Source organism: Amblyomma americanum, chromosome 11, assembly GCF_052857255.1.
Source record: "Amblyomma americanum isolate KBUSLIRL-KWMA chromosome 11, ASM5285725v1, whole genome shotgun sequence".
In the NCBI taxonomy this organism is placed as follows: Eukaryota; Metazoa; Arthropoda; class Arachnida; order Ixodida; family Ixodidae; genus Amblyomma; species Amblyomma americanum.
Genome location: NC_135507.1, coordinates 2,872,594 through 2,897,769, shown reverse-complemented (window position 1 = coordinate 2,897,769; position 25,176 = coordinate 2,872,594). Strand labels below are relative to the sequence as shown.

General features: G+C 47.2%; 1 protein-coding gene across 19 annotated transcripts in view; it reads left to right on the top strand.

Annotated features, from left to right (window-relative positions):
• Positions 1-22,442, top strand: part of p120ctn (adherens junction protein p120) — a 130,947-nt gene extending 108,505 nt beyond the window's left edge. For 9 of the 19 annotated variants that reach the window (XM_077643285.1, XM_077643283.1, XM_077643272.1 and 6 more), the window contains 3 exons: positions 8,316-8,335; positions 8,823-8,972; positions 19,701-22,442. In XM_077643285.1, the coding sequence (XP_077499411.1) occupies positions 8,316-8,335; positions 8,823-8,972; positions 19,701-19,850 (320 nt within the window). In that variant the 3' untranslated portion in view covers positions 19,851-22,442. Of the gene's footprint in view, positions 1-8,315; positions 8,336-8,822; positions 8,973-15,450; positions 15,512-19,700 lie in introns of all 19 variants that reach the window. The other 10 variants (XM_077643288.1, XM_077643287.1, XM_077643279.1 and 7 more) reach the window with 3 other exon arrangements.
• Positions 22,443-25,176: the final 2,734 nt, after the last annotated feature.

Genomic DNA, 25,176 nt, shown 5'->3' with positions numbered 1-25,176 from the left:
ATCTGTTCCGCACGTCTCTAGGCTCCGCGACTCCGCTGCTTGCCGTGTCCGTCGGGTCTGTCATTTGCGCAGAGATCCTCGGCATGCCGTGTCTGTCTCTTGCGCAGAGCATAGTTTCGAATACGGATTACGTGGCTGCCATGTTCGTCAGTACGCGCGGAGCATAGTTTCGCAAACTGCTTTCACTGGCGGTCATGGGTCGGCAACCTCTGAAGTACAAGATGGCGCATGCCTATGGCACCCCTAAGCGAACATCGCCATGGTGAAGAAGCCGTCTGCTTCAAGTACTTCTGATGTGCAGCACGCTGACGAAGTTACGGGCGTGCAGGCGAGTACTTTGTGCACAGCTACGAGTGTTGGTGCCGCCGTTTCACAGCCACTGCCGCGCACTTCACACGCGGACAAGACATAGTGTGGGAGCACAGGGGGCACTTCTGAACTTTCCGTGCCGCGCTCTACATCGCCGCGCTCTACTTCATGCGACGACGCCACACCATCCATGAGCACCGGGCGCACCATACAGGTGCACCTGGAGCCACGTTTTGCGTCGCCAGAAGCATCGCAGGAAGCCGCCGCGAAAGTCCAAGTGAAGCGGAGTTCCGTGCTCATGACCGCACAGAAAATGGAACTGACGGGTGACGGCGAGGCGCTTGCTAGTACAGAACAAACAGATGAGTTAGATGAGTTTGTTGTTGTACAAGTCACGGCATTCTCGAAAAGCGCGTTTAGGGGCAAGTGCCAGCAGTGCTCTCAACCGGGACTTTCCGTTAAGCTGGGAACAAGGTTTGGTTTGGCAGCACAAATGCAGCTCGCATGCCCTTCCTGCGGCACCGTCGCAAAGCAGTGGTCATCACCGCGGAAAGAAGGCCGTAGAATTTTTGATGTTAACTTGAGGGCTATACAAGCTGTAAAAAGCATTAGCAAAGCTCTGAACGATTTCTGGTCGATAATGAATGTCTCTCACAGAGGGTTACACCACAAGACGTTTCACAAACATCTGAACTCTGACCGGCCAGTGAGACAGCTCTTGCCAATATTTTTTCTGATGCTGCGGCAGCTGTGTGCACTGTTTACAGCGAGTTGGACCCTACCTTATTATTTAATAATAATATTGCAGTTGTCTATGATGGGACGTGGTTGACACGTGGCCACACGTCCCACATAGTTGTTGGTACTGTCATTGACTTCTACACTGGAGTGGTGCTCGACTGTGTCATACTTTCAAATGGGTGCCACGGATGCACGGTGGGCCCCAAAGAAGGAGATGACGGTTATCGTGAGTGGAAAGAATCCCACATCTGCCAAAAAAAAACACTGATGTTAAATCTGGCAGAATGGAAGTTGAAGATGCCTTACTCCTATTTAAAAGGTCATTTCAAAAGCATGGTTTGCGATACACAAACATTGTTTGTGATGGGGACAGTAGTACCGTCTTAGCACTCAGAGAAGATGAGACATACGGTTTTATCCCCTTCACAAGGGATGATAGTGTGAACCACGTCAAGAAAAAGATGGGCACAGCCCTGCATGCTCTTTTCACAAAAAGCAAAAAGGATCGGCCTATTTGTGGAAAAGGTGGCCTCACTCGGGACTTAATTAAGAAGTTGACAATTTACTATGGCAAGGCCCTGCATGATCATGACAACGTTGAGGAGATGCAGAAATCTGTGATGGCAACTTTTTACCACATAGCATCCATCAATGAACACCCACATCACGAACTTTGCCCCCAAGGACCACAGAGTTGGTGCCAACACCAGGCTGCAGAAGCAGAGGACAAACCTCTGCCCTCCCACAAGTACCAGCTTGCAAGGCCTGTCGCAGATGCATTGCTGCCTGTTTATCAGCACCTTTCTGATGTCCAGCTTCTCAGCCATTGTCTTGGGAAAAAAACCCAAAATGCTGCTGAAAGCCTTCATTCAGTGATTTGGTTGCTGCTGCCAAAAGATAAAAATGCATCTTTGATTGCAACAGAGACTGCTGTCAACGAGGCAGTTTGCAAGTACAGTGCAGGGACCTGCCTTGCTTACTCAGAATACTGTGCGACACTTGAGCTACAAACTGGCCAACATGCTCTTCGCAGAGCAGCGGAAAAGGACGTCTTGCAGAAAAGAAAGGCAGCAAAAGCACTTCAATCTCAAGGCAAGGCATCCAAGAAGCCCAGTGCTGAAAAGGACACAAAAGTCTGTAACCCCGGTGCCTTTTGATGAGTGAAATAAAAGGTACAACTTTGAAAGTCATTTTCTCAAAACTTTTTTTTTGCCACCTGCTCCGATTGTTTAGCTGATTTCTTCGTGACCACTGGGGCTATTTTGATACGGTTTTTTTCGCTGCATTCGTTGAGAAACGGTTCAGGTCGTGACATTCTTGGTTTTCTGGCACACCGTGTGCTAATTTACTGATTCGACTAGTTGTTCGCAGTCTAGATGCCTGTTGTACAGTCTGCTTATAAAATATGAAAACTAAAAACTTTTACATTGTAAATAAAAAAATCTAAGAATGTCATGACCTCATCTATTCATTTTGGAATGCAACGCACTTTGAACAAGTCCTCTTATTTTGTAAGTCGCTCAAGCTTGGTACAAAATGAAAAGGAGGAAAATTCTTTAAATAAAAAAGTTGAAATATCGGTTTGAAATTTTTATGGTGATGTCACAGAAGCATTACCAGTAGGGGTGTGCGAATATCGAATCGAATATCGAATAGTAACAAATTTATTCAAACGTGCTGAAGTGCTTATAATTTATAAGTTCTCATGCAAAAAAGCAGCTGCTGCACGTGATCCGACAACTGCTTTTCTCGCCTGGATGTGACAATGTTGCCAGCTTTAGAAAATAGTTTTTCACTTAGAACTTGCGTTGCTGGTATAGCCAGGTGTTTCATGGCCATTCAGTGCAGACTGGGAAAGTTCTGCTTGCCTGTTTTCCTCCAGTACACAAAAGGGTCTTCATCCCAGCTGCAAACTGGCTCTTGAAGGTGCCGCTGGGATTCATCAATGCTATCTGGTTCAAGCTTGTGTCTCTTCCCAGGTGACAGTGCAAGTTTGACGATACTGTCCTATATGCTGGCACTAAGCTCCTTTTGTGCTGTAGATGCTGAGGGCTCAGCACAGTCACTCGGTGGTGGGGTTGACGAGCTCTGCAGCTCACTCCATGCAAGTTCCAGAAGCCTTGTTTCTTGTAAAGCTTCAGTACAGAAGATGTTTTTGAATTGTGGGTCACATGCCGTTGCCATTATGTACCCTTTTTGTGCACTGCAGTTAGGTAATCTTGCCTTCATACTTTTTTGTAAATTCTTTGCGAACAGTGACGTGTCGTCATCCTCTGCAGCACAGTCCTTCAGCACCATGTGCGTTCCATAGAGGAAATGGTATCACCGAATACAAGGTTGCGTACTTCTGCCCACTCAGGTCTTTTGTTGCTGATGCAATTAGCTCAAGGGCCTTGACCAGTACAGCCACCGTTTTGCATTCCTGTGGTGTCGGGTTGGATACCACTGTCTCCGACATAGCGAGTTCAAGGCAAACTGCCTCTTTAAGCTGAAGGAGATGTGAGAGCATGTCATGCTCGCTATTCCACCCAGTGTCTAAGTTCTGGACGAGCTCCAGGAGGGGTAGCTCCATCCGCCACTGGCAGTCCGTTAGTCTTGCTGCAGCTTGGGCACTGTGCTTGTAATGGCCCTCCATTGTATGGCATTTAAGAATGGCGGCACTCCTGCAGTTTCTTCCTTGGCATCCTTGATGGCTAGTTGCAATGTATGGCCCAAGCACTGCATGGGGGTACACTGAAAGTCCCGGAGAGCTGCGCGGAAATTTCGTGCATTGTCCGTCACAACAAAAATAGGTACCTCTTGCAGTGGCAGATCCCATTCACTCGTCATTGCTTCCAGGTGTGCTAAGATGCTGCATGCAGTGTGACTGTCAATCACGTGCTGGTTGCCCGATGTGAACGCCCGGATTTCGAAGTTTGAGGTCAGGTAATGGCATGTGAGACTGACGTAGCTCTGGTTTGACCTCGATGTCCACATGTCACTGGTGAGCGACAAAGACTGTATGCCTTCCTGCAGGTCGGCATCAATTTGGCGCTGGACAGCGCTTATGGTGTCTTTGTACGGTCAGGGATGATTGTTCTTGAAAAAGTTGTCCGAGAGGGGACCTTGTACAGTGGCTCCATGTCATGCCTTAACTCCTTGAACCCTCGGCTTTCAACAAAGTCTTACGGCTGCAGGTCGAGTGTCAGCATCCGCGCAATCCGCGTCATGATTTCTTGCCTTCGGGGCTGCGACAACTCCTTCCTCGTGTCAAACTTATATTTGATAGCAGGCTGCGATGCGCTGCCGAAACCTGTTCGCTTTCCATCAAAAATGCACTGTGCAAAGCGTAATGTTTTTTCCTTAGGTGGTTCGCCGGCAGTGTCTTTGTGCCCGACGGCATCCGAAGTTTGGCATTGCACGTCTTGCATGTCGCTTCCTGCGAATTATCCTTGACGAAATGTTTCCGGATCGCACTTTTTGTGCGATCAGCCATGTTGCTGAGACAGGCACTGCACACAAACCAATACAATCCTTTCGTGCCTTTGGTCCGCAGACCTGAACGAAACAGCGCGGAGACGCAGAAAACAGAACTATAGAGACACGGAACTCTGAACCGCTGACAGCGCGCGGCGTGGGCCCGCGTACAACCAGGAGCAGGAAACTTCTTCTTGTACTCGACAAGTGGGGCTGCGTGCATTCATAATCACCATCATTGCTGTTGTTTTCTGGTTGCGGCATGCTTCTGTGTCTTCTGAAAACTAAACATTTCAGCATAATTGCTTACCTTATGAATGAATGAGTCTTTATTGGAGTAGGATGGCCCGTGACCTAAGTGGTGAATAGGAGTAGACGCTGCTCTTTTCGTGGTCACCAATAGTGACCTCGCAGGCTGGCATACCGGCGTTCACAAAATTTCACAGGAAAACTAGTTCCACGTGTGTCGACAGCGGGATAGATAAAGTCTAGTGCACACCTACCGTGGCTTGTGTTCTGCTGTGGTTGCTGTCACTCGTGATCTAAGCCACTAGCAATGTTCCAGCCACGTGAAGTGGTGGATTTTTTTTTTTTTTTTTCAGCTGTTCATGATTTGGTTGCGTCACAAATGCTATTAGGTTTGTGCTACTGAGAATTTATTTCTGCCTGACGTGCGGCGGCTGTAGATTAAAAATGTGCATCACACGATCAGAAAACTGACGACTGCACTGGAGCACTGGGAGAAGGAGGAGGAATGGCAGATCTCGCATCGGCGCTCACTCAATACTAGGTAGTCGATTCGCGAATCGAATAATTTCGAAAATTTGCTATTCGGTTCGCATTCAATTATTCGCACACCCCAGTTACCAGTAACCTTGCCAATTTTTATCAGAATCCATGAACAAATAGGAAGGTTGATCCCGAACACCATGTCCCCCTTTAATAGTAGATTGCGATAGCGTTGTCCGGCCGCCACTGTTTATTCTCAGCCACTATTGGCTGCTGTGCACAGGCGTTGCCATGGGCACATTTCAAAATTGAAAATGTATTAGTCAGTGGACTGCTCGTCCATACTTGCACCATCATCCTCACTTGCGCTACCGTCGTGATTGCTGCTGCGGTCCCACAGTACATTGTTCTAATGTTATCATCCAGCGAAATCTTGTAAAACAGCAGAAAATTTTGCCTCGCTGCAGCCGCCACGCCTGTACACCCGTTCCGAGACGGTGAACTTGCAGCCCGGCACGCAGCTGTTTGTTTCTTTGCTGTAAAGAATGACAGCCATCTTGAATGTAACCATCAACAAGTGCCGGATGCTTAATGGGCCCGGAGCACAAATCATGATTGACAATGCACTGCATTAAAAACTGATAAAACGTGGTGGGCAGTCGTCAACCACGTCAAAGCCAAGGGGAAACTATGCGTGAGCTGTTAGATACCGACACTCCCTGGCACTGCTGCCGTGCCGAGCGACGGTGCCGCCGCAATTGAAACAGCAGACCTTCTATCAACTATCGACACTCCCTTGAGCACAGAGTGCACAGTGGAAAGTAAAAAAAAAACTTGGACACTTAAGCTTCACCTTTAAAAGTGAACGCCGTTATCGGGCTGCCGGTGTTTATCAACAGTCACAATCAGCAGAGAACTGCGAGGAGGGGGGCCAATTCACTGCTTATCGACACCTGACATAGGCCACCGCACGCGTGGAGAGGGTGCCGGTTGTGTGCATTGACAGAGCAGCTGTTCAAGGCTAGCACCAAGAGGGGTGCGTGGAGCCCGTCAGCAAAAATCCAACCTTGCTGTAGCAACCCCGATATCTCGTTTGTGTTGCCTTTATTTAGCACTTGCAAGGCCGGCAGCACTTGGCAAAATGGTGTCCGGGGGCGTCTCCGAAACTCGCAGCAGACGGAAAGCGGGCTCCACCAGTCACGCGATTTCCTTTTCGTCACGTGCAGACCAGTGAATAGGGACGCACATGGGTACCTTTACCTTTTCTATTTGCTGTTTTACTGAGCCAATCGGTGGAACAGGGCGCTTGTGCGTGCAATTTGAAGAGGAAAAACCGCCCTTTCAAATGATATTGAGAGCGTCATGAGCGCGGCCATGAGGCGGAAGCTGCACTTTTTTTGGAAATGCGCAGTTTTGGTGTGAACGCTGGCTCAAAATCAGCCTCCAGGCTCATTATAAATTGGTATTACGGCTCAAACATTAACCGACGTGATGAGAAACTTGGCCAATTGGTAGAATAATAGGTGTAAATTTGAAAAATGCAGTTTTCCAAAAATGGATTTTTTAATGATTTTTTTTCCCTCCAATACCCCCGTGTCCCTCCTTAAGTTATATCAGACTCTTGGGTTTTTGAGGCTGTTGCGAGGTAATGGAAAGAAAGGTGGGTGGCTTCAGCCTAAATAGTGGTTTTGCTTAAAGCACAGCCTAACTTGTGCCCCTAAGTCTAGTGCATAGGTAGTATTCATTACAACCAGAATGCTTAGTGCATACCATGAACACACGTGTCAAAACAAGTAGAGACTGAAGCTCAGTGTTGGCAAGTAAAGGTTATGGCAGACTTTTAAAATTGGACCTAATTAGATTAGATAAAATTCTGGGTCAAGTGCTAGAATCTCTTATGGGTGAAGTTTCACTTGAACAAACTTCAACGGACCTCAGGAAAGTTTGTTAAAGTGAAAGTTCACTCAGTTGAAATAAATATGTTACATCTTGTCATTGCAACCTAAAGAAAAAATCCGGAATTCAAATGACATTTCAACCCATACGTTTGTCACTCTGCTCACTTACTTACAAGTGGATTTCCGCTACTTAGCACCTTGTATAGAATGCAGTAATCTTGCTGCAGTGGGAACTTTCTGTGGCGTAACAGTCTGCTGAGCAGCAAAGTCTTTCAGTTTCTCCAAGCACATTAGTGCTACTTTGGGGGAAATTTTTGGTTCTTCCTCTTCAGGGGTTGATTCTTCTTCCTCGGCGTTCTCCAAGGTAGCGCACTCGCTACCATCCCTTCTGTAGTCAGCATGTCTCAACCTGAGAGTCACAGGTGTACAGCATAGTCCTCAAAGGGCAAAGGACAGCTTCTCTGACAGTTCCATCCAGCCTCCGGATTCAGTGCTTTCTTTATCAATGTCATGCTCCTTCTCTTCGGGATTGGCACCTACTGTGGTTCACTATTCTCAGCCACTATCTTCACTTGCCAATAGTCAAGCCATTGGCTATGGCTTAGCTGTGGAGCCAACTAAACCCGCAAAATAAGCTATGGCTTCGGCTGGCTACGAGCTTATTTTGGTAGCCAGTCCAGTTCAAACTAAAATGGCAGCCAGTATTTGCTGTGCAGTTCTCCAAATAAAAATATGCCACAGAATGTGCGGGTTGTGCTTGTTGAGGAGGAGGAGGAAAGGGAGGGAGGTTAACCAGAAGAATAACCTTTCCTCCGTGCTTTTTGAAGTGATCAGTATGACCTGGGAGACAGTGGATGGTGCCGCAGAATATGTTGGAGAGTTGAAATGCACACTGCGCTGAATGTCGTTTGCACTGGCTTTAATGGCACCTCAGTGGGGGATTTAAAAAAGTTCATACAATTGAATAGTTTATTTAAATGGCACTTGTTCAAATGGTATTTTACAGTATTCGTGAATTCTGGAGATTCGAAGTACATAGGTAGTTTCATATGTTTAACCTTCTAAGTTAAAGCGTAGCTCTTTTGAAAGAATTATGTGGGCATTCTGGGTGTCAGGGATTTTGCTTGTGTGTCATTCTTTTTATTTTTTTTAATTTCCTGTCTCTTTCTTCCTCTTTTGCAGTGAACATGCCGTACAGTCGGGTAAGCAGATTTCTTCGTGTCTGACTAAATAATGCGTTGAACTTAACATATTTGCCAGAGCCTTTTTCAACTTCTCCACGCATTTTGGAATACATATCCGAAATTTGGATGGCTTCTTGATCCAAAGGCAGTTCAGGGAATGTTAGTTTTAGTTTGGTCACAGTGCTTGGCTTCATTGGTCATGGTGTTTCATGCGTGCGCATTTTTTGCACAAAGTTGTCTAGCTAGTGCGTTCATTTGCTTTGTAAACCAGGACAATTTTGCCTGCTGCAAGTGAAGAAATAGCCGTGATTAGTGTTGCCAGGTAAATTAATGTGGTGAGGTTGCGAAGCTACTGTGTTATTGGTAACCATATAGAAAGTATTTATCGCATCAATAGCAGTTGAAACAACAGCCCCATGGTAAAAGCTTGGTAAAGATGCTACGAGATGGCTAGAAACATCCGCATTGTGCTCTCATGAATTGTCTGCCATCATTGTCCACCCAGTCTGAGGAGCTTCCGCTGAGTGAGCTTAGCCATGGCGGTGGCGGAGGTGGTGCAGAGGTGCAACCCGGTTCTCCGCAGCCTGCACAACCACAGCAGCCCACGCTGCACCGTCCACCTGTTGGTGGCGTCCCCATTTTCCCACCAGGCCCCGTAAGTATGTCCTCCTACTTTGAACAATGCAAGAGGCGTAACAAGAACTTCTTACCCCGCACTGCAGGTATTGAGAAGCAAAATCTGTGAGGATCATCTGTGGGGGAAACTAAAGAATTGCTAGTTGGATGGCATTTATGTTCAAAGAAGCACACGGGCACAACTACTCTAGAAGCTCCTCTTCCAGCGTATTGGTATTTCCTGTTTCTTCAAAGACATATCTCCTTTGCGAGCTTACTACGGCAATGTTCTCATTGCTCTTCTTTCTCTTGTCCATTTCCGTCTCTTGCTAATAAGCTTACCCGCATTCTTCTTTTTCTTTTCTTTGTCTGCTGCTACCTGTGTGCTGCATTAACAGTTTTCATTCCTGCTTATACCCTTAAGTAGAAATGAAAGACTACTATATTACTGAAAACGGTACTATTACTGACGTAGTTGCATGGCCAGAACCAGCCAAATATGTTTGAGCATTAGTGGAATAACATGTTGTGTGGTTGGTTCTGTTTAGCTTTGAAACTTGAAGAGTGATAGGAGTAACCAAATAGCTACTCTGACCATTTGGTCACGTCAAGCAGTTGCAAACTGCAGTGAACTCTCAGTACAATGAACTTCACTGGACCGCCAGAATCATTCATTATAGTTGAAATATCCTAATAATCAAGGATTCTGAAATCAAAGCTAATACAGTAAAAGCTCTAATTTGAACTGCAATTCTTACAGCTCATTGGTGATAACAAGGTGCGTTTACAATAGGTGACCAAATAAATTACACACATTATTCTGAAATGTTCAGTATTTGTTTGTTATAATAACAATACCAGCATTTTGGCGAGAATTTTCAAAAAGTTCATGAACCTAAAAAAAATCGTTAATGTGAGGTTCGTGGTAACGAGATTTCACTGTACCTGCCAAGATGGCAGATTACATTATCTGTGGGTGCAGTCCAGTATACCAGCTTTCTTTACTGGCCTCTAACCTGTCTTAGCCACAATAGACGAAGCTGAATCAAATAAGTGCCACAGCACACAGTGTCACCAGAAAAACTGTAGTGATGATTGAGATCTCTAGAAGCAACTCGTTCACAAGTGCTAGAAAGGCTTTTTTGCACAAGTATATTGTGATGGAAGGCTAGGCCAAGACGGCAAGACGGCCGTCTCTGGCGTTTATTCTAATGGCAAACCCCAGGCACGTGCCTCAGGCAGAGCCGCGGGATGATGATGGTAGGTACAAAAGAAAGAAGGTGATCCCTGGAAAGCTCACACAATCTGCCCGGGAGGTAGGAAACGGCCATCCTGGCCACTCTTAAGTAGTCAATGCACCACGGCGCACAAACGGTTTTAAACAGAAAACATGGACAATTTCAGTACCACGGTAGTGTCGATCGGCTGGGGGAACAACAGGTGTGACTCTGTAGTTCACTGCGGAAGTTCAGTTGATGACCCTGTAGGGACCAAGGTAGTGGTGGAGAAATTTGTCACTAAGGCCAGGGTTGCGCAGGGGTGTATAAAGTAGGACTTCGTCACCAGGTCATAAAGAGACCACACGATGCGTAGAATCGTAGCGACTCTTGCAGTCTTCCAGGCAGGCTTCAGTGTTGAGGTGAGCAAGTTGATGGCATCTGGCCACACGGGATATGAACTGGGCAGGTACTGATGTGGATGTATATTCAGGCGTAGAGAAGAAAGAACTGTCGAGAACTGAGGTGAAAGGACGGTCGTAAACAAGGAAGAACGGAGAGTGCAACAGGTAGTCTGCTGTATTATAGGTAAAATTGACAGACTGTAGAATAGTGTCCCAATTTCGATGATCCGGTGTCACGTACATGGAGATCATATCCGATAGGGTGCGATGAAAACGCTCAGTCACACCGTTGGTCTGTGGATGGTAGCTTGAGGTTGTCTTATGAAGGGTGGATGATGCGTGAAGAACTTCGCAATGACTGTCGATAAGAAGGTCCTCCCGTGGTCACTTAGGAGCACCATGCCACAATACAATAGATCGCAAAAAGAAATTTGCAACCTCTTGAGCCGAGCCAGTGGGCACGGGTGCTGGCTCGGCATATCGCTTAAGATGGTAGACAGCTCTGATGATCCAATGGTTACCTCGGTTGGAGAGAGGCAGGGGACCATATAAGTCGATGACGACTTCGAACGGCATGGCAGGACAGGGAAGGGGTTGTACGAGGCCAGCGGGTGGAGAAGTCGGCCATTTGCGATGTTGACACAGAAGGCAGGAAGCGACGTATTTAGCAACGCTGGAGGATAGGCCACGCCAAAAGAAACATCGCTTCATGCGGTCGTAGGTTTTGTGGAAACCTAGGTGACCGGCAGTAGCGTCATCGTGGAGAGCCGATATGATATGGGGGCGAAGCACCCGTGACATGACTGGGAACCAGCGCGTTCCATCGGGGCAATATATGTAGCGCCATTGAATGCCATCTTCGAGTTTGAAGTTGCGTAGCTATTGGCGGTGCCGAGCATTGGGTGGGTTCGAGCGCTGGTAAGGCGGTCAATGATAGGAGGGCAGTAGGCGTCGGCTAGTTGCTGCGAGCGGAGAGCGTGTTTGTTATCAGAGTCGTCAAAAGAAATTGCTGTGATGTGCGTCGGACAGGGTCGGCTATGTTCGGAAGAGGAAAGGCATTGCGTAGAAAGACAGCAGGCTGATTCCAAAAGTGGGCAGCGAGAAAGCGTGTCAACGTCCTGGTTTTTGGCGACCCGATTTATAAATGGTGTCGAATTGGTACTCTTGTAGGCGTAGAATGCAACGGCCAAGTTGTCCTGTCAAATTTTTTAGCGAAGACAACCAGCAAAGAGCATGGCGATCGGTCACAACTGTGAAGTGGCGACCGTAAAAGTACGGGCGGAATTTTTGGACTGCCTGGATGACTGCTAGACATTCCTGCTCGGTAATGGTGTAATTTTTCTCAGCTGGAGTCGGGGTCTGGTTGACAAACGCAATCACTTTCTCACACGAAGTTGCGTCATGCAGCAGAAGTACAGCGCCGAGACCGTGACTACTGGCATCAGTATGGAGGATGGTTGGAGCGATGTCACTGAAGTGGCTAAGGACAGGGTCCGATGTGAGGGTGTGCTTGATGTTGGTAAAAGCAGTGTCGCACTGGTCAGTCTACACGAAAGTGCTGTGCATTTTAAGTAGTACATGAAGTGGAGCAGCTATAGTTGCGAAATTCCTAATAAAACACCAGAAATAGGGTGCCAGGCCGAGAAGGCTACACAAATCTGCAGTCCGTTCAGGACGAGCAAAGTTCAGGACTGCGATGATATTGTCAGGGTCTGGACGAATGCTGTCGTGGCTAATGAGATGTCCCAAAATTTTAATTTCCTTCTATGCAAAGTTGCACTTCTTGGTGCTGAGCTGAAGGTCCGCTGAAGCGAGGCACGTGAGAACCTTTCAGGCGCGTGAGATGGTCTTCAAAAGTTGAAAAGAGAACAATGTCGTCCAAGTGACAAAAACAGGTTCTCCACTTCAGAACACGAAGGACAGTATCAATCATCCTTTCAAATGTTGCTGGTGCATTACAGAGGCCGAAGGGCATAACATTAAACTTGTAAAGTCCATCAGGAGTTGCGAAAGCAGTTTTTTCTTTGTCATCCTCGTGCATACGCATCGGCCAATAACCTGAGCGTAGGTCCAAGGTCTAGAAATATTCGGCGCCTTGGAGAGAGTCAAGGTTGACATTAACCCGTGGCATCGGGTAGACATCTTTGCTGGTAATTTTGTTGAGCGCACAGTAGTCAACACAAGATCGTACCGAGCGGTCCGTTTTTTTAACCAACACTACTGGGGAGGACCATGGGCTTGTTGAGGGACGAATAATATTGTGGTGTGGCATGTCATGGACATTTTCTTCAGTGACTTTTCGTTCGGAGAGAGAAACCCGATAAGGCCATTGCCGTATGATCGAGTTCCCTTTGGTAAAGATGCGGTGGTGTGCAACAGTAGTCCGTCCCAGTGGTGGGGAAGTGGCATCGAAAATGGCTTGGTGATTGCCAAGCAATGTGAGCAATTCTTGGTGTTGATTCGGCATGAAGTTCGGATTAATTGTCTTTGATAGAACAATAAAAGAGTCGTCTGATGAAACAGGTTGCTGATGCAGAGGGGCAATGAGCACCATCAAGGACATAGGTTGAGCATCCAACTACGCAAGGGAGGGAAGTTCCTTTAGGCAGCACGAGGGAGGCTACGATCGCTGAGCCGCTGCAGAACCAGACAAGACTTTATGGGAAGGCGAGTCCGCATGCAAAATGACGATGAGATGGTGCGATGAGTACGTCCTCATCAGTGATGCAGTCAGAAACAACGATAAGGAGTTTTTCGCACTGAGGAGGCAAAACTGTAAAGCTACGGCAGTGAGTTGATGATGTCGGTCAGATGAAAAGTCAGATGAAAAAACACTCTTTGTCATATGAATGACACGGTTGCCACAAGAAATCCCATCCAAAAATGATCAGATGCACACAAGGTGAGAGCACAGCAAACTGCACATCGTGGCGGACACCGTCAATAACAACACGCACAATGAACTTAACGGAAGGGTGCAGTGTGACATCATTTGCTCCACAAAGTTCAGGCCTATCATACGGTGCCACTTTCCGCAAACGGCAGTGCAAATCAGCGCGAATAACAGAAATTGCAGCCTATGTGTCAATCAAAGCTTCGACAGGTAATGCTTCATTCAGCTAAAACAGAAATCATATTGAATGGGCAATCTGGAGGATTTTTAGTGAGTTCGCAAAGTGCAGTTTCACCTCCGGAAACTGCATCGCCTAGTTTTTTTAAGTGACGGACAGGGAGAGCTGTTGCGGGTCGGAGTGGGGACACTGAGCAGCGATATGGAGATGGGGACCGGCGTCGGGAAGCATGGGCACCACTAGGTGCAGACGAGGGGACTGGCAGCGGACAGAATCGGGGAGGCGGGCTAGAAGAAGGCCAGGGTTGATAATAAGAAGGTAGCTCACTCTCGAAGACTGCGTGACCACGGCGCTCGTCTTGAAGGTGTCGATGACAGAAGCAGGAGATATGTCCTCTCATTCCACAGTAGTAGCACAGGGGTGCCATGGTGCGTAATAGGATGGTGCAGCTTGAGCCGTCGCCACTGTGTTGGTGTGGTTGTATGTCAGTGCCGGTCGGGGTGGGTGGACAAAGACAGAGGATGATGCAGCGACTTGAGCGTAAGTCGGCGCTGGGCGGGGGAGCAGGAGGGTCGGATGCGATAAGGTGGGTGATATTTGCCAACTCTTCTTTAATGATGTTGCGGAGACCGGCATCATTTAGAAGGTGCGGGAGAATGATCGCACCTGTGGCGGCAGAAAGGGCTGAGGACTTGGAGCTCTTCGCGGATGATCGTTTGAATCAATGTTCACAGATCGAGGTCAACAGAGGTCAACACCGTAGCGAGGCCGGGCTGCAAGCGGGTGGACTGCAGCTGGGCGAGGCATTGGCAGGTGGTAATGATGGAATTGACACTTGAAGGACTTTGGGCAATTAGGGTGTTAAAAGCCACAGAATTGATTCCTTTCAGTACGTGGTGGACGTGGTCAGTTTCCGGCATGGTAGGACTAAAACGCCAGCAAAGCGCAAGTACTTCCTCGATGTAAGATGCATAGGATTCATCGGGACCTTGAAAGCAAGAAGCGAGCTTTTTCTTGGTGACCTCAGTCCGAACAGCCCGGTCGGCAAAGTAATGACCGAACTGCTGTTTGAAGGTGGGCCAGTTAGTGGTGCGGTGTTCGCGATTTATGAACCAGTTTCTGGCGACCTCAGTGAGGTACAAAGAAATGTAGAGAAATTTTGAACCATTGTCCCACCGGTTGTAGGCACTGCAGCATTCATAGGTGTCAAGCCAGTCATCCACGTCTTCGTCATGACGACCAGCAAACATCAGCGGGTTGCGTTGTCAGAAGGGCGAGGTCGGAGGGGGCGGTGCAGGTGAGGCCGAGGTAGGGGTTCCGGCAGGGTCGGGGTTGTCTTCGGTTGGCATGACGATGGTGGTAGGTGCAAAACGGCGACCGGAACGTAGCTCCAGCGAGAGGTGGGGTACAAGGCAGCAAGGGGATCGAGTTTCACCTCCACCACTTGTGAATGAAGGCAGTACGTTTGTGAAAGAAGGTTAGGCCGAGACGGCAAGACTGGCTGTGTCTGGCGTTTATTCTAATGGCGAACCCGAGGCACGTGCCACAGGCGGTGCCGCGGGATGGTGATGCTATGTACAAGTGAAAGAAGATGATCCATGGAAGGCTCACAATATTGACAGAACTAGTCATTTATCTTTCTTTTAGTGTGTTTTGTATTAAATTCTAGGTAACTAAAACTTCTGATGATTATAAATATATCTGACTATGAATAGCTTTGAAGTGATGAAAGTCTACTGCATCTGTGTGGCATTGGCGTGCTCAGCTATGCTTACATGTTTGTCTGAGTCCGTGCGTAACTAATTCTGCTCTCTCTCTTACTTCAGCCCCCTGGTTTCTAACATCTTCCTGACCTGGTCTTACACTCCTTTAACTAAATAATACGTGGTGGGTTTCTCTCCTCTACTTTTGCATGTGTGTGTGTGTCTGAAATCTGTGCCTTGTTTGACTGCCTGCAATCACTGAGTCTGTGTTTTTGTCTCTGTTCTATTTTGTGCACAATTACTAGAAGGGAAAACACAAAGCTGGGTAGTAATTACGAGAAACCAGCTGTTTAAAGGGGCGCTAAAAAGAATTTCAGTTGCGAGTGTATTGCAGAATAGAATGTTTATAGGACACCATAAGAGCCCTTTGCTGTGGAATCCATAAGATTCGTTCAGTTTCCATTCATAGTGTGGAAATAGAGAAGACCTCGGGAAGCCCCATGAGGGCTGATGTGAACTGCTTGCATGTAGTGTCTTGCAGTACTGTCAAACCCTGCTGCAATGAAGTATTAATTTCCCCACAGCAAACTTTTTTGCAGGTGACATTGTGCTTCAAAGAAACTTTTGTTGAAAGTGAACTTGACTGTTTATGCTGCAATGCAAGAAACATAAGGCAACCAGTTTATTTTTTTACAGATTCAGAGATGTCTCTGAGTGCAATGTGCTATTTGGATTAATCAGAAAATAGCACCAAAGTTGCTAAGCACAACCTCACCAAATGCTGCCACTGGCGTTCTCCACAGACTGGCATTTACTGAACACATCATGTGCCACACGCAAACGAGTGTTTCAAATTGTTGCAGCTAATTGCAAAAGTGAATGTCAAAGGAGTGCTTGCAGTTGGTGCATTCGGTGCTCGACCTCCCTGTCTTTTCGTCATCTTCGCCTTCCCGTTTTGTGTCCTGCTTACGGTAGACGCTGTGCACTTCCTTGTGTGGCATGTTGGCTTTCCTGTTTGGGCTTTGCCGATCACATACTTTCATTGACCATGCAGCGGTTCAGCCGTAGTGACAGCACGGCGCTGGCTGATAAATTGAGGGTCTTTAAAATGCATTGAAAATATAGCGAACCAACCAAAATTTTGAAATTTGTTTGAATTAACCGAAAGTACAAACTATCTGAGTTTGAATTACCGTATAAACGTGTGTAAGGGCCGCATTTTTTTTTTCCCCCAAATGTGAGGAACAATTTTCGGGCTGTGGCCCATACACGCAGCATTCGAAAAAAAAAATTTTCTCAAGTAAAAGCACACCAATCAAGGAATGAGTGGCATTTATTCGACGTTCAGTTGTCACTCGAAAAGTCTTTCGACGCCGAGCTGGTGCTGTGTGTGCTGTGGTGCATGCTCATCACACAAGAAGTCGTGCAGCATGTCCGTTGTCAACTAATAGCCGTTGTGCTGGACTTCCATCATATAGCAGAGCAGCTTGTGTTCTTCAATGCACTGTTTTGGTTGCACCATCATCAGATTCACTTCTCAGCCACATCGAATTTCCTGCCCACCACACATTTTCCATGTTTGAGAGCAAACTCCCAGCCGTGCAGCTATTAAGCCGCTTGCCCATCGCGCTAAAATTGCGGCGCTCGGCAGCAGCACACGAAAACCACAATTACAATGAACTAACACCACACTACCACATCTCCCGTCCCTTTGACAGCCTCAAAGGCTAGAGCTAGTGATACTGATGCCGACATGTATAGCAGAGCTCGTGGCGGAAGAAAATGTTGATGATGATGACTTGCGGCCTCAGGTGCCATCGTGTGTGGCACTTGGAAGCTCGTGTGCTCGAACGTGGCCTCCGCGATCATGCGCACCCTTGCTCGCAGCCAGAGCTGATCACGGAGGCCACGGCGCATAAATTTCAAAGGCCAGCCCCGCATGGGTCGTGAGAGTTTGGGCGGGGCCCTTACATGGGTCTTTTTTTTTTAATTTCCTTTCGGAATACGGTGCAGCCCGTACACGGGTGTGGCCTTTACATGTGTTTATACAGTATTATGGGTCTTCTGCAATAGGCAATATGTGGTAAGCAAGCCTGTTGAAGGTCATGGAAGGGACACGAGTAGGATCCCTCTGATTTTATTGAGGGAACGTTCACATTTTCGTCAGGGTGGGGAGTATGTAGCTGCTGAACATTGTGTGCTTTCCTACTGCACAAGCATTTTATTTGCACGTGCACGCACGTGTGAGCGCAAGTTTAAGCCCATTCTGCCACTCAGTCTTGGATAGTTTTACAAAGTTTGGCTTTTTGTTAGCTTGAATGCACCATTTGAGTGCATGGCCATTAGAAGTGGGCATTGTGAATTGAAGTTATGGTAGCATGCTGATGATGTGCTTCTGTCTGGTTTCTACAAAATCACCGTTGTAAGAATGCACAAACTCTTAAAGGCCAACTGGGGGGGTATCTAGGCTCTCGTATTTGAACAGAACTCATTACCTATTCTCACACTTCACACTGCTATGTAACATTATCTCTGCAAAAAGCTGCCTATTACTCTGTGTTCAGTTCAGAAAGTTTCTGCAGACAACACTGCATTTGTCATGTTTGTGTCATGTGTGGGACTTCATCAGCACAACACAAACATTTTTGAAAAATCGCCACTTTTCCACACAGCGAAGTTTCAGTTTGGGCTTGCCCCTTTTATTCTTCTGAAATTGCTTTGCCTGGTGTTCTAGAAAACTGATTGTTATAACAATGAGCAGGGACTGTAAGGAGTATATTGCTGACATCAGCGTATGTTAAATGTTCAAAAAAGCCCCCAGGGTTTGGACAGCTAGCTAGCACTTAAAAAAACGGAAGCTATATCCATCCACGCTTCATTAGCAGTTCAAAAGTCAGCTCTTGCTTCGATGTGCCATAGCATGATGATTGCTTTTTATTATTCTTCGAGACGTGGTTGTACAAGAAGCCCCTCCTAGCTCAAATCAACCCATTACCATTAAATGCAAAGCTAACAGGAACTTGAAGTTCTTTCTGTAACAAATACAGCTCAGGCCATTTATAACGTAACTGCATTATATGCGGCTTTTTGTAACAACTGCTTCGCTTCCCATAGAGTTCAATGTATTGGCGAGCCGCTTAGTATGCGGCAGCGCGCAACCAGAGACCGCATATAGTGTGGTTTCTGGAAAGCCTAGCGGCCCGTACTCGGCCGCGATGGGCGCATACCGGCGCAGGCCCGTGGGCGCGAGCAGTGTGCTTCCCAGATTGCACAAGAAGGGGGCAACAAGTGGGACGGAGGAGCATTGTCACCGTAGTTCGAGGAAAGCCTGGAGAAAGGCAGGAGAGGATAGAAAAAAGTATTGTAGTCACAAAGCAAGCGTTTTTCCTCTCACTCTCCAATGCGCCTCCGTTGGGCACACTGATTGGACAAAACTTGAAAGCACGTGGTGGCACGGCCAAACGAGCATGCTGCAGCAGCGGCGGGGCGTGCGTTTCCCTGCAAGCTAGGCTACTACGCGCACGTGCGGCAGCACTTTTGTTGACACGCTGACGTGGGCAAGCCTACCAGCCTCGGCTGTCACCAGGGCGTCATGATGAGCAGCAGAGTCTCCAAGGAGCTGGTGCATGCGACGGAGGCGCTCACCATCTTCTCTACAGCGTATCCCTGATGGCAGCGTAGAGCTAGCATCCGCTGTGCCTTCAGTCATGTTTACAAGCGTTACAAGAAGTATGTGCTCCAGCTTTTTTGCTGTAGCGAATACACAATAGCGCTTCGACGCAGTTTCCTTTTTTTTTTCTCTGCTGTCATTTGCACGTGCACCTATGCAAAACACATGTACCAGTTGATGCTTCCAACATGCGTAAACGTGGTGACTTCACTTTCACTGTTGGCTCACTCCATAGTGTCATTGGTTACGCCATTTTCTGTAGCCGTTGATAGCTCGAACACGTACGGTAGGCGTCCGAGCTGTTCAACACTGCTTTAATCCGTAATTTTGTAATTCGGGTTGTCAAGTCACCGAAAGCAAAGTGCTATGCAGCAGCACCATTGGTTCCAGCTGAAGATCTCGCGGATGACATCAAGACAGTCCCGACCAATCACGGGTGATTAGCTGCGTTAATTCGGTGCCCTGAGGCGCTGGTGCGCGTTTTCCTGTAAAAACAGCCTTTTGCATCTATTTCCGCCTTTTTAAACAAGATATTCGTGCTCAACGGATGGAAAACTGTAAAATGCTCCATGAAACTCAATTTTTTCAAAAGTGTTCTAGCTTCCCTTCAATGAGTATGTCAACAACACTGCTGCATTTCTGATCTTTTTCTCCTTCACTGATTGCTGGTGTCTTGGGTGGTCTTCTCTTCCTGGCCACACAGCAGCAGCAGCAGCAGTCCATGAGGTCTCCGCCTGAGCCTGTCTATGCCCAGGTGAACAAGAAGAAGGACCGTTACCCCAATGATCAGGGGCCCCAGTACCTCGCGCTCGACGGCCAGGCATCCCAGCCCGCCGGAGACTCCTGGGTGTGAGGACCACGGCCACATCTCAGCAGTTTATCTTTTTTTTTGCCCTTCGCCATTGCGGGACGTTTTGACATGCCTTGCTCGGGAAAGGAACAAAAAAAAAGAAGATTGTGCCCGCACTTGCCAGATGAGCCAGCAGTGTGGTTTGCTGCTGTGCTCTGTATTTTCTTTTTTTTTTCTTTATTGTTGCCATTGATTTGTGCTGGACTGTAGTGCTCTTGCGGCATGCACCGGGGGTATGTGCGCCCCATCTTTTGTTTGAGGTGCTTGTCTTGCACGTTTTATTAGAAGCTGGAAGCCAAAGTCAGTTCCTTGCTGTCATTTTCTTCTTTATTTTTATTTTTTGAGGGTCCGCGATTTGCCAAGTTTTGTGTGGCTGTAATGGCCATTGACGTTTTATTTGTTTTTTTATTTCAAGTGTCGGGTCTCATATCTGGGAACGCAATATGTCTATGGTTGAAGACGAATTCCCACTTCGTGTGTTCTGCGGACTGTGGTTCTTCAGCGGCTCTACAGAAAAAAAATAGACGCCGAGAGGAGACACTCGACAACTGTGTGCGCACGTGTGTGGACGGTGGCGCCGGTCTGGCGCGCCTCGCCACCGTCTCTCCTCTGTGTAGAGAGGAGTAAAAATGAAGGGCTGATTGCGATAGAACGTTGGAAATAAGGAAGTCAAGACCAGGTCCTCCTACCTTTTCTCACTCGCTGTTTTCGCCACAGGAACTGGGGAAGTTCCAGTGCTGCCTGTTCTCATAGTGTGAGAAGCAGGATGCTGCCCGAGGCGAAGGCAGCTTGACCCCCTCGAGCATAGTCTTCAGCAGAGGATGCCCACGCAGAAAGGGACGGTCGATGCATTCTTCTCTCTTCCCTCTCGAGCAGGAGGGAAAAGGTAAAGATGAGGGTTTTCAGGGACGCACGGGGAAGTAACATGGGAACGCAGTTTCCCATTCGCCATTTACTACTCTGTATGCTACCGCGACAAATACATTCTATCATGATTACTACTACGCCGTACTCCTCGATCCTGCCAGTGCCAACAAGAGTGTTTTTTGCCATGGCTCGTCACAGTTTTGAACTACATTTCATTTTGACGCACACACACACACACACACACACACCTCCTCTTGCGCTTGTGGTGCACTGTTCTCTGCCTCGGCATGTGACACCCTCTCGGTTGTCCTCTCCTGTCCTCCTCCATAGTTCTTTGCTGCCTGTCCTTCCTTTGCGGCTTTTTCACCGTTGTTCCTTTCATTTCTTGGGCAACTGTTGATTGTCACTTCAGTGTGAAATCAGGTCGTTCCAGAAGCACCTTTGCATACGCCTACCCTGTCTCTGTTGCCGCAGCACCAACTGTTCACGGCGGAAACTTTGCTCAAGTGTCGCATGTCCTTGCGTTGCATTTCTTGGGTTGTGCTGATGGTGAGGCAGGACGGACGATGGACGTCAGACGGAGTGCTCGCCCCTCCCCTCTTTGTTCTCTTCTGCTGTGGACCTGGCATTGCTGAATCTCGTCTGCAACGATGCATGACCTGGCTGGCGTCGCTTTACCCATAGAACACGCACGTGCACGCGTGTAGCGATGCTGGTGCTGACTTAAGCCGGTCTGCTTGGAGACTGGTTTCGTACAGTCTGCTGTCACAGTCGCCTGTTAGCAGGTGACTGGTCGACTGCACAATGTAAATGTAACTGCTCTGGCCCTCTTCATCTTTGGCAATGAATGCAGCCCTGCCTGCAAGTGAGCAAGAGGGGGAAAAGTACCACAACTTCTGGAGCCTGCACCACAACTCTCTTTTGCCATTTTTGGAGCCGTTTTTGTCTCCGTCATTTCAGAGCAGCTGCGAGCTTTTCAAGAAAGTGTGTCCTCAGATTTTTTGTTTTGTTTTTTTCCCCCACTTGTTGATGATGGCGTTGGTTTTTTTTCTCTCGCTGCCACTACCTAGAGTACTTGTATTTCATAATTTTGTAGGCAGTGCAAACTACTTAAGCGCCACCGATAATTTGCACGGTGTTCCATTTGTTTGTTTTGCAATGCATTGGCTAGGCGTGTGAACAAGTCTTGTGTCATTATTATGTGTGTACCATACTCGTGTGCATTCTTTGGACAGTATTTAAACACCTTAGCTAGTTTTTTTTTGACAGGAGAGAGTAGTTGCTTTCTTTTTAGCTTGTTTTGCATTGACATTATATGATGGGCAACCCTGTTGCTACCCCGCCATTCTGCCAAGGTCTATGCTGTACAGTTATGAATGTCACCAGCCCCCTTTTGTGTTGAGTAATAACGGTGCAACTGCATTGTTATTGTTTTTTTTTTTTCCCTTCTATATTCAGCCAGTGTGCTCGTCTCTGTGCAAGAATTCACATTCCATTCCAATTTTAGTAAGGTTGCTAAAGGGGCGCTTCCTTTTATCAAGGGACGAATCGTAATTGTTGAGGCAACCTTTTCTTGATTCTCGTGAACATAGGCAACTTTTTATAATGACATATTGTAACTTTTACATTATATACCTTTTTCTTTCCAAATGGACTAGTGTACATTTTCGTTCTGTAAAATGTATCTGATATGAACTGTAACTTCTGAAATAAAGGTGATTTTGAGGACCAATGCTACATGTGTTTCCGTTAAAGGGGTGGAGACAACAAATTTTTTGGTTGTGTGTTTTTTGTTTCAAACATTGCATATTGCCTCAGGGTGCGAGATGCATGCTCTGCGATTCATATATGTGCTGTAAATAATTTATTATCGCATTATGTAGACTGAGCGATTTCTGTTTGTGTTTCTAAGTGCCGGGGTATGTTATGACATCGCCCCCAATGAAGAGCAGCAACCATGGTCACCCCAAAAGCAGTGACACATTGATCGCTCTGCTGTCTGCTCTCATACACATGCTGTGCATACCAAGGCCTTTCGAAATACCGGCCAATGCTGCGATATTCTGAGCAAAGCCAAGCAGGTGAGAGGCAACATCGCGTTCTGAATCCAAGCAGCTTGCTTGTGGCGATCTAACTCGGCGTACTGCCTGTGCCAATACAGTTTCTGTATTGAATTTAGCTTTGCCACGCTACACCAACGCCGATGCTCGGCAGACATCTGTGTCGGTGGCCCATAACTGGCAGTGCGTCAGTCGGCCGATCGTCTGGTCACATTAGAACGACACAATGTCTCACTGTTTGTGCCGACCAATACCCGTCGCTGTCTTCACTTTGCTCCGCCCATGCTGCGAGACTGCTGATTATGATATCTGCTCCTGTTTGTTTTTTGTTCTTTTTTTGCTGCTTATATAGAAAACAGTTCCCTGTATTCGTTAAATGAATGCATTCCGCAGGATTTGGCATCCACCAGGCGAGTACAGAATCCTTCCAGGAATGCGCCCATGATGACAACTGCACCTCAGCGCTGCATTTGTTTACTCTGCTGCCTAGGCAGCAATTTCGCGTTCGTTTAGCATTAAATGTACAGCTACGGTCTACTTAGGATAACTAATCTCTTCTTTTTTGCACCAGTTGTATGTTTCCTTGTTTATGCAGTGCGGCAAATCAGCAAAAATCGCCAATGAAAGCGAGTGCCAGTATGGGGACCGCTTCATAGCCAGACTGCGCACCACATACGTCCAGCGTTTCTCACTCGTTGTAACTGCTTTTTCTGACGTGTCCAATACTGCACTTCCAATTGCTTTATCTAGAAGTATGTTCAGCGCCCATTTGCAATAGTTAAAACGGCTTATTTTGTTGTCCAAATGCAACACTGAAGACTGCTGCCGCTGTTGTGTTGCAGCTGTTGGCAGACTGGCTCACATCGGTGCTTCCCGCTAGTGTATTTGCATCTTAAGATGTCAAAACAATGCTCGATGATCATTTGTACTCGCTAAAACTTCTGAACTTGGTCACCACAACTGTCGACATCGCACATCGAACCCCGCAGACTCTCCAGGCCTATTTGTACTGCTGATGAGTCAAAGGGAGAACGTATGACATGTAGTCGCTCTTTTCGCTTACTCGTTGCACGGAGAAGGTGTACACAACAGCAACTATAGTCATAGTCTCAAAGGCTTTGCTTGGATGCCGATGCCCGACGCCGATATTTGCAGATCAAAACACCGACCACTTAGTCGCTGTTCATAATACGTCACGTCACTGTGCTGTGATATCACTACTATTTACCATACCTGCCAATATGAAAGCTTTCAAATTCGTTAACCCTTTGAGGGTTGAATTTTTTTTTCAAGAACTTTCCCAGACGTTCAAATTTCTTTATTGCAGATTTTGAATACAAAAAATGCGTGAAGTCTGAAACAAAATAGTATAAAATATCAGGGGCAGTAATATGGTGTCAGCATCACTCAAAACGTTCCATAGTATTTCAGAGTGTGGTATTCCTTGAAACACGGGTGTACGCACAGTGCCTTATCACAGTCCACATACATAAAACGCAGAAGAGTCATCATCACCACTGTCAAGAGAACAGGCAGTGCGTTCAGCCATATCGCCGCTTCACCATGCATCTTAAGAGCTCTAAGGAAACTCAGTAGACCATGAAAACGAGAATACCTCAGCAATACCTCGTGAGCATCGGTGATAAACAAGATAAGAGCAGCACCAATAAAGATGGAAATCAACTTCTGCGATGGCCCCTGCAAGGGAGTGCCAATAAAGATAATCAAGTTTCGCGTGCCTCCATTGCGATCATGCAGGGAAACCGAAACCACGAAAGGGCACACCGCAACACGCTCAAGCTACAGATCAGTTCTGTTTATCTCTGCAAGAAGGTAGCACAAACAAATTTCAAATGCTTCTTGAAAGTCCTAGGAGGTGGCAGCACCTCCCAATGAGCATGCATCGTCATCGTGGCGCGATATTTTCAAACATGGTTGAAACCGTTTCTATATGGCAACAACATTGCGGGATGGAAAACCGCCGCCATACATATACGGCAAAAACCCTGGAAGGGTTAAACCTTCGCGACTGGGGGAAAGGGGGGGAGTGGCCAGCACACCTTTATTGTTTATAAAAACTTTGGGTTGCGCCGCTTCTTTCAGTGTGCAAGGCAACAGCGCTCTAGCTCTTCACACCTGGTATCTCATCTCACGTGAGAAAACACACAAACGAAGAACAGCACGTGACAAGCGCAGAATTTGCGATATTTGCGATTGCCTTTTCACGGGTCGAAACGTTAACTACGAAAGGGCTTTCTTATGCGAGTCTATCGCGACTTCCTTTTCCAAAAGCCCCAGGCAACAAAATGCGCCGTGCTCACAAGCTCCTTTGTTTTGTTGAAGACACGCACATCCCAAAGTGGTTCTAGCTAACCTTTGCTGCTCCCCCCCCCCCGCCGCGG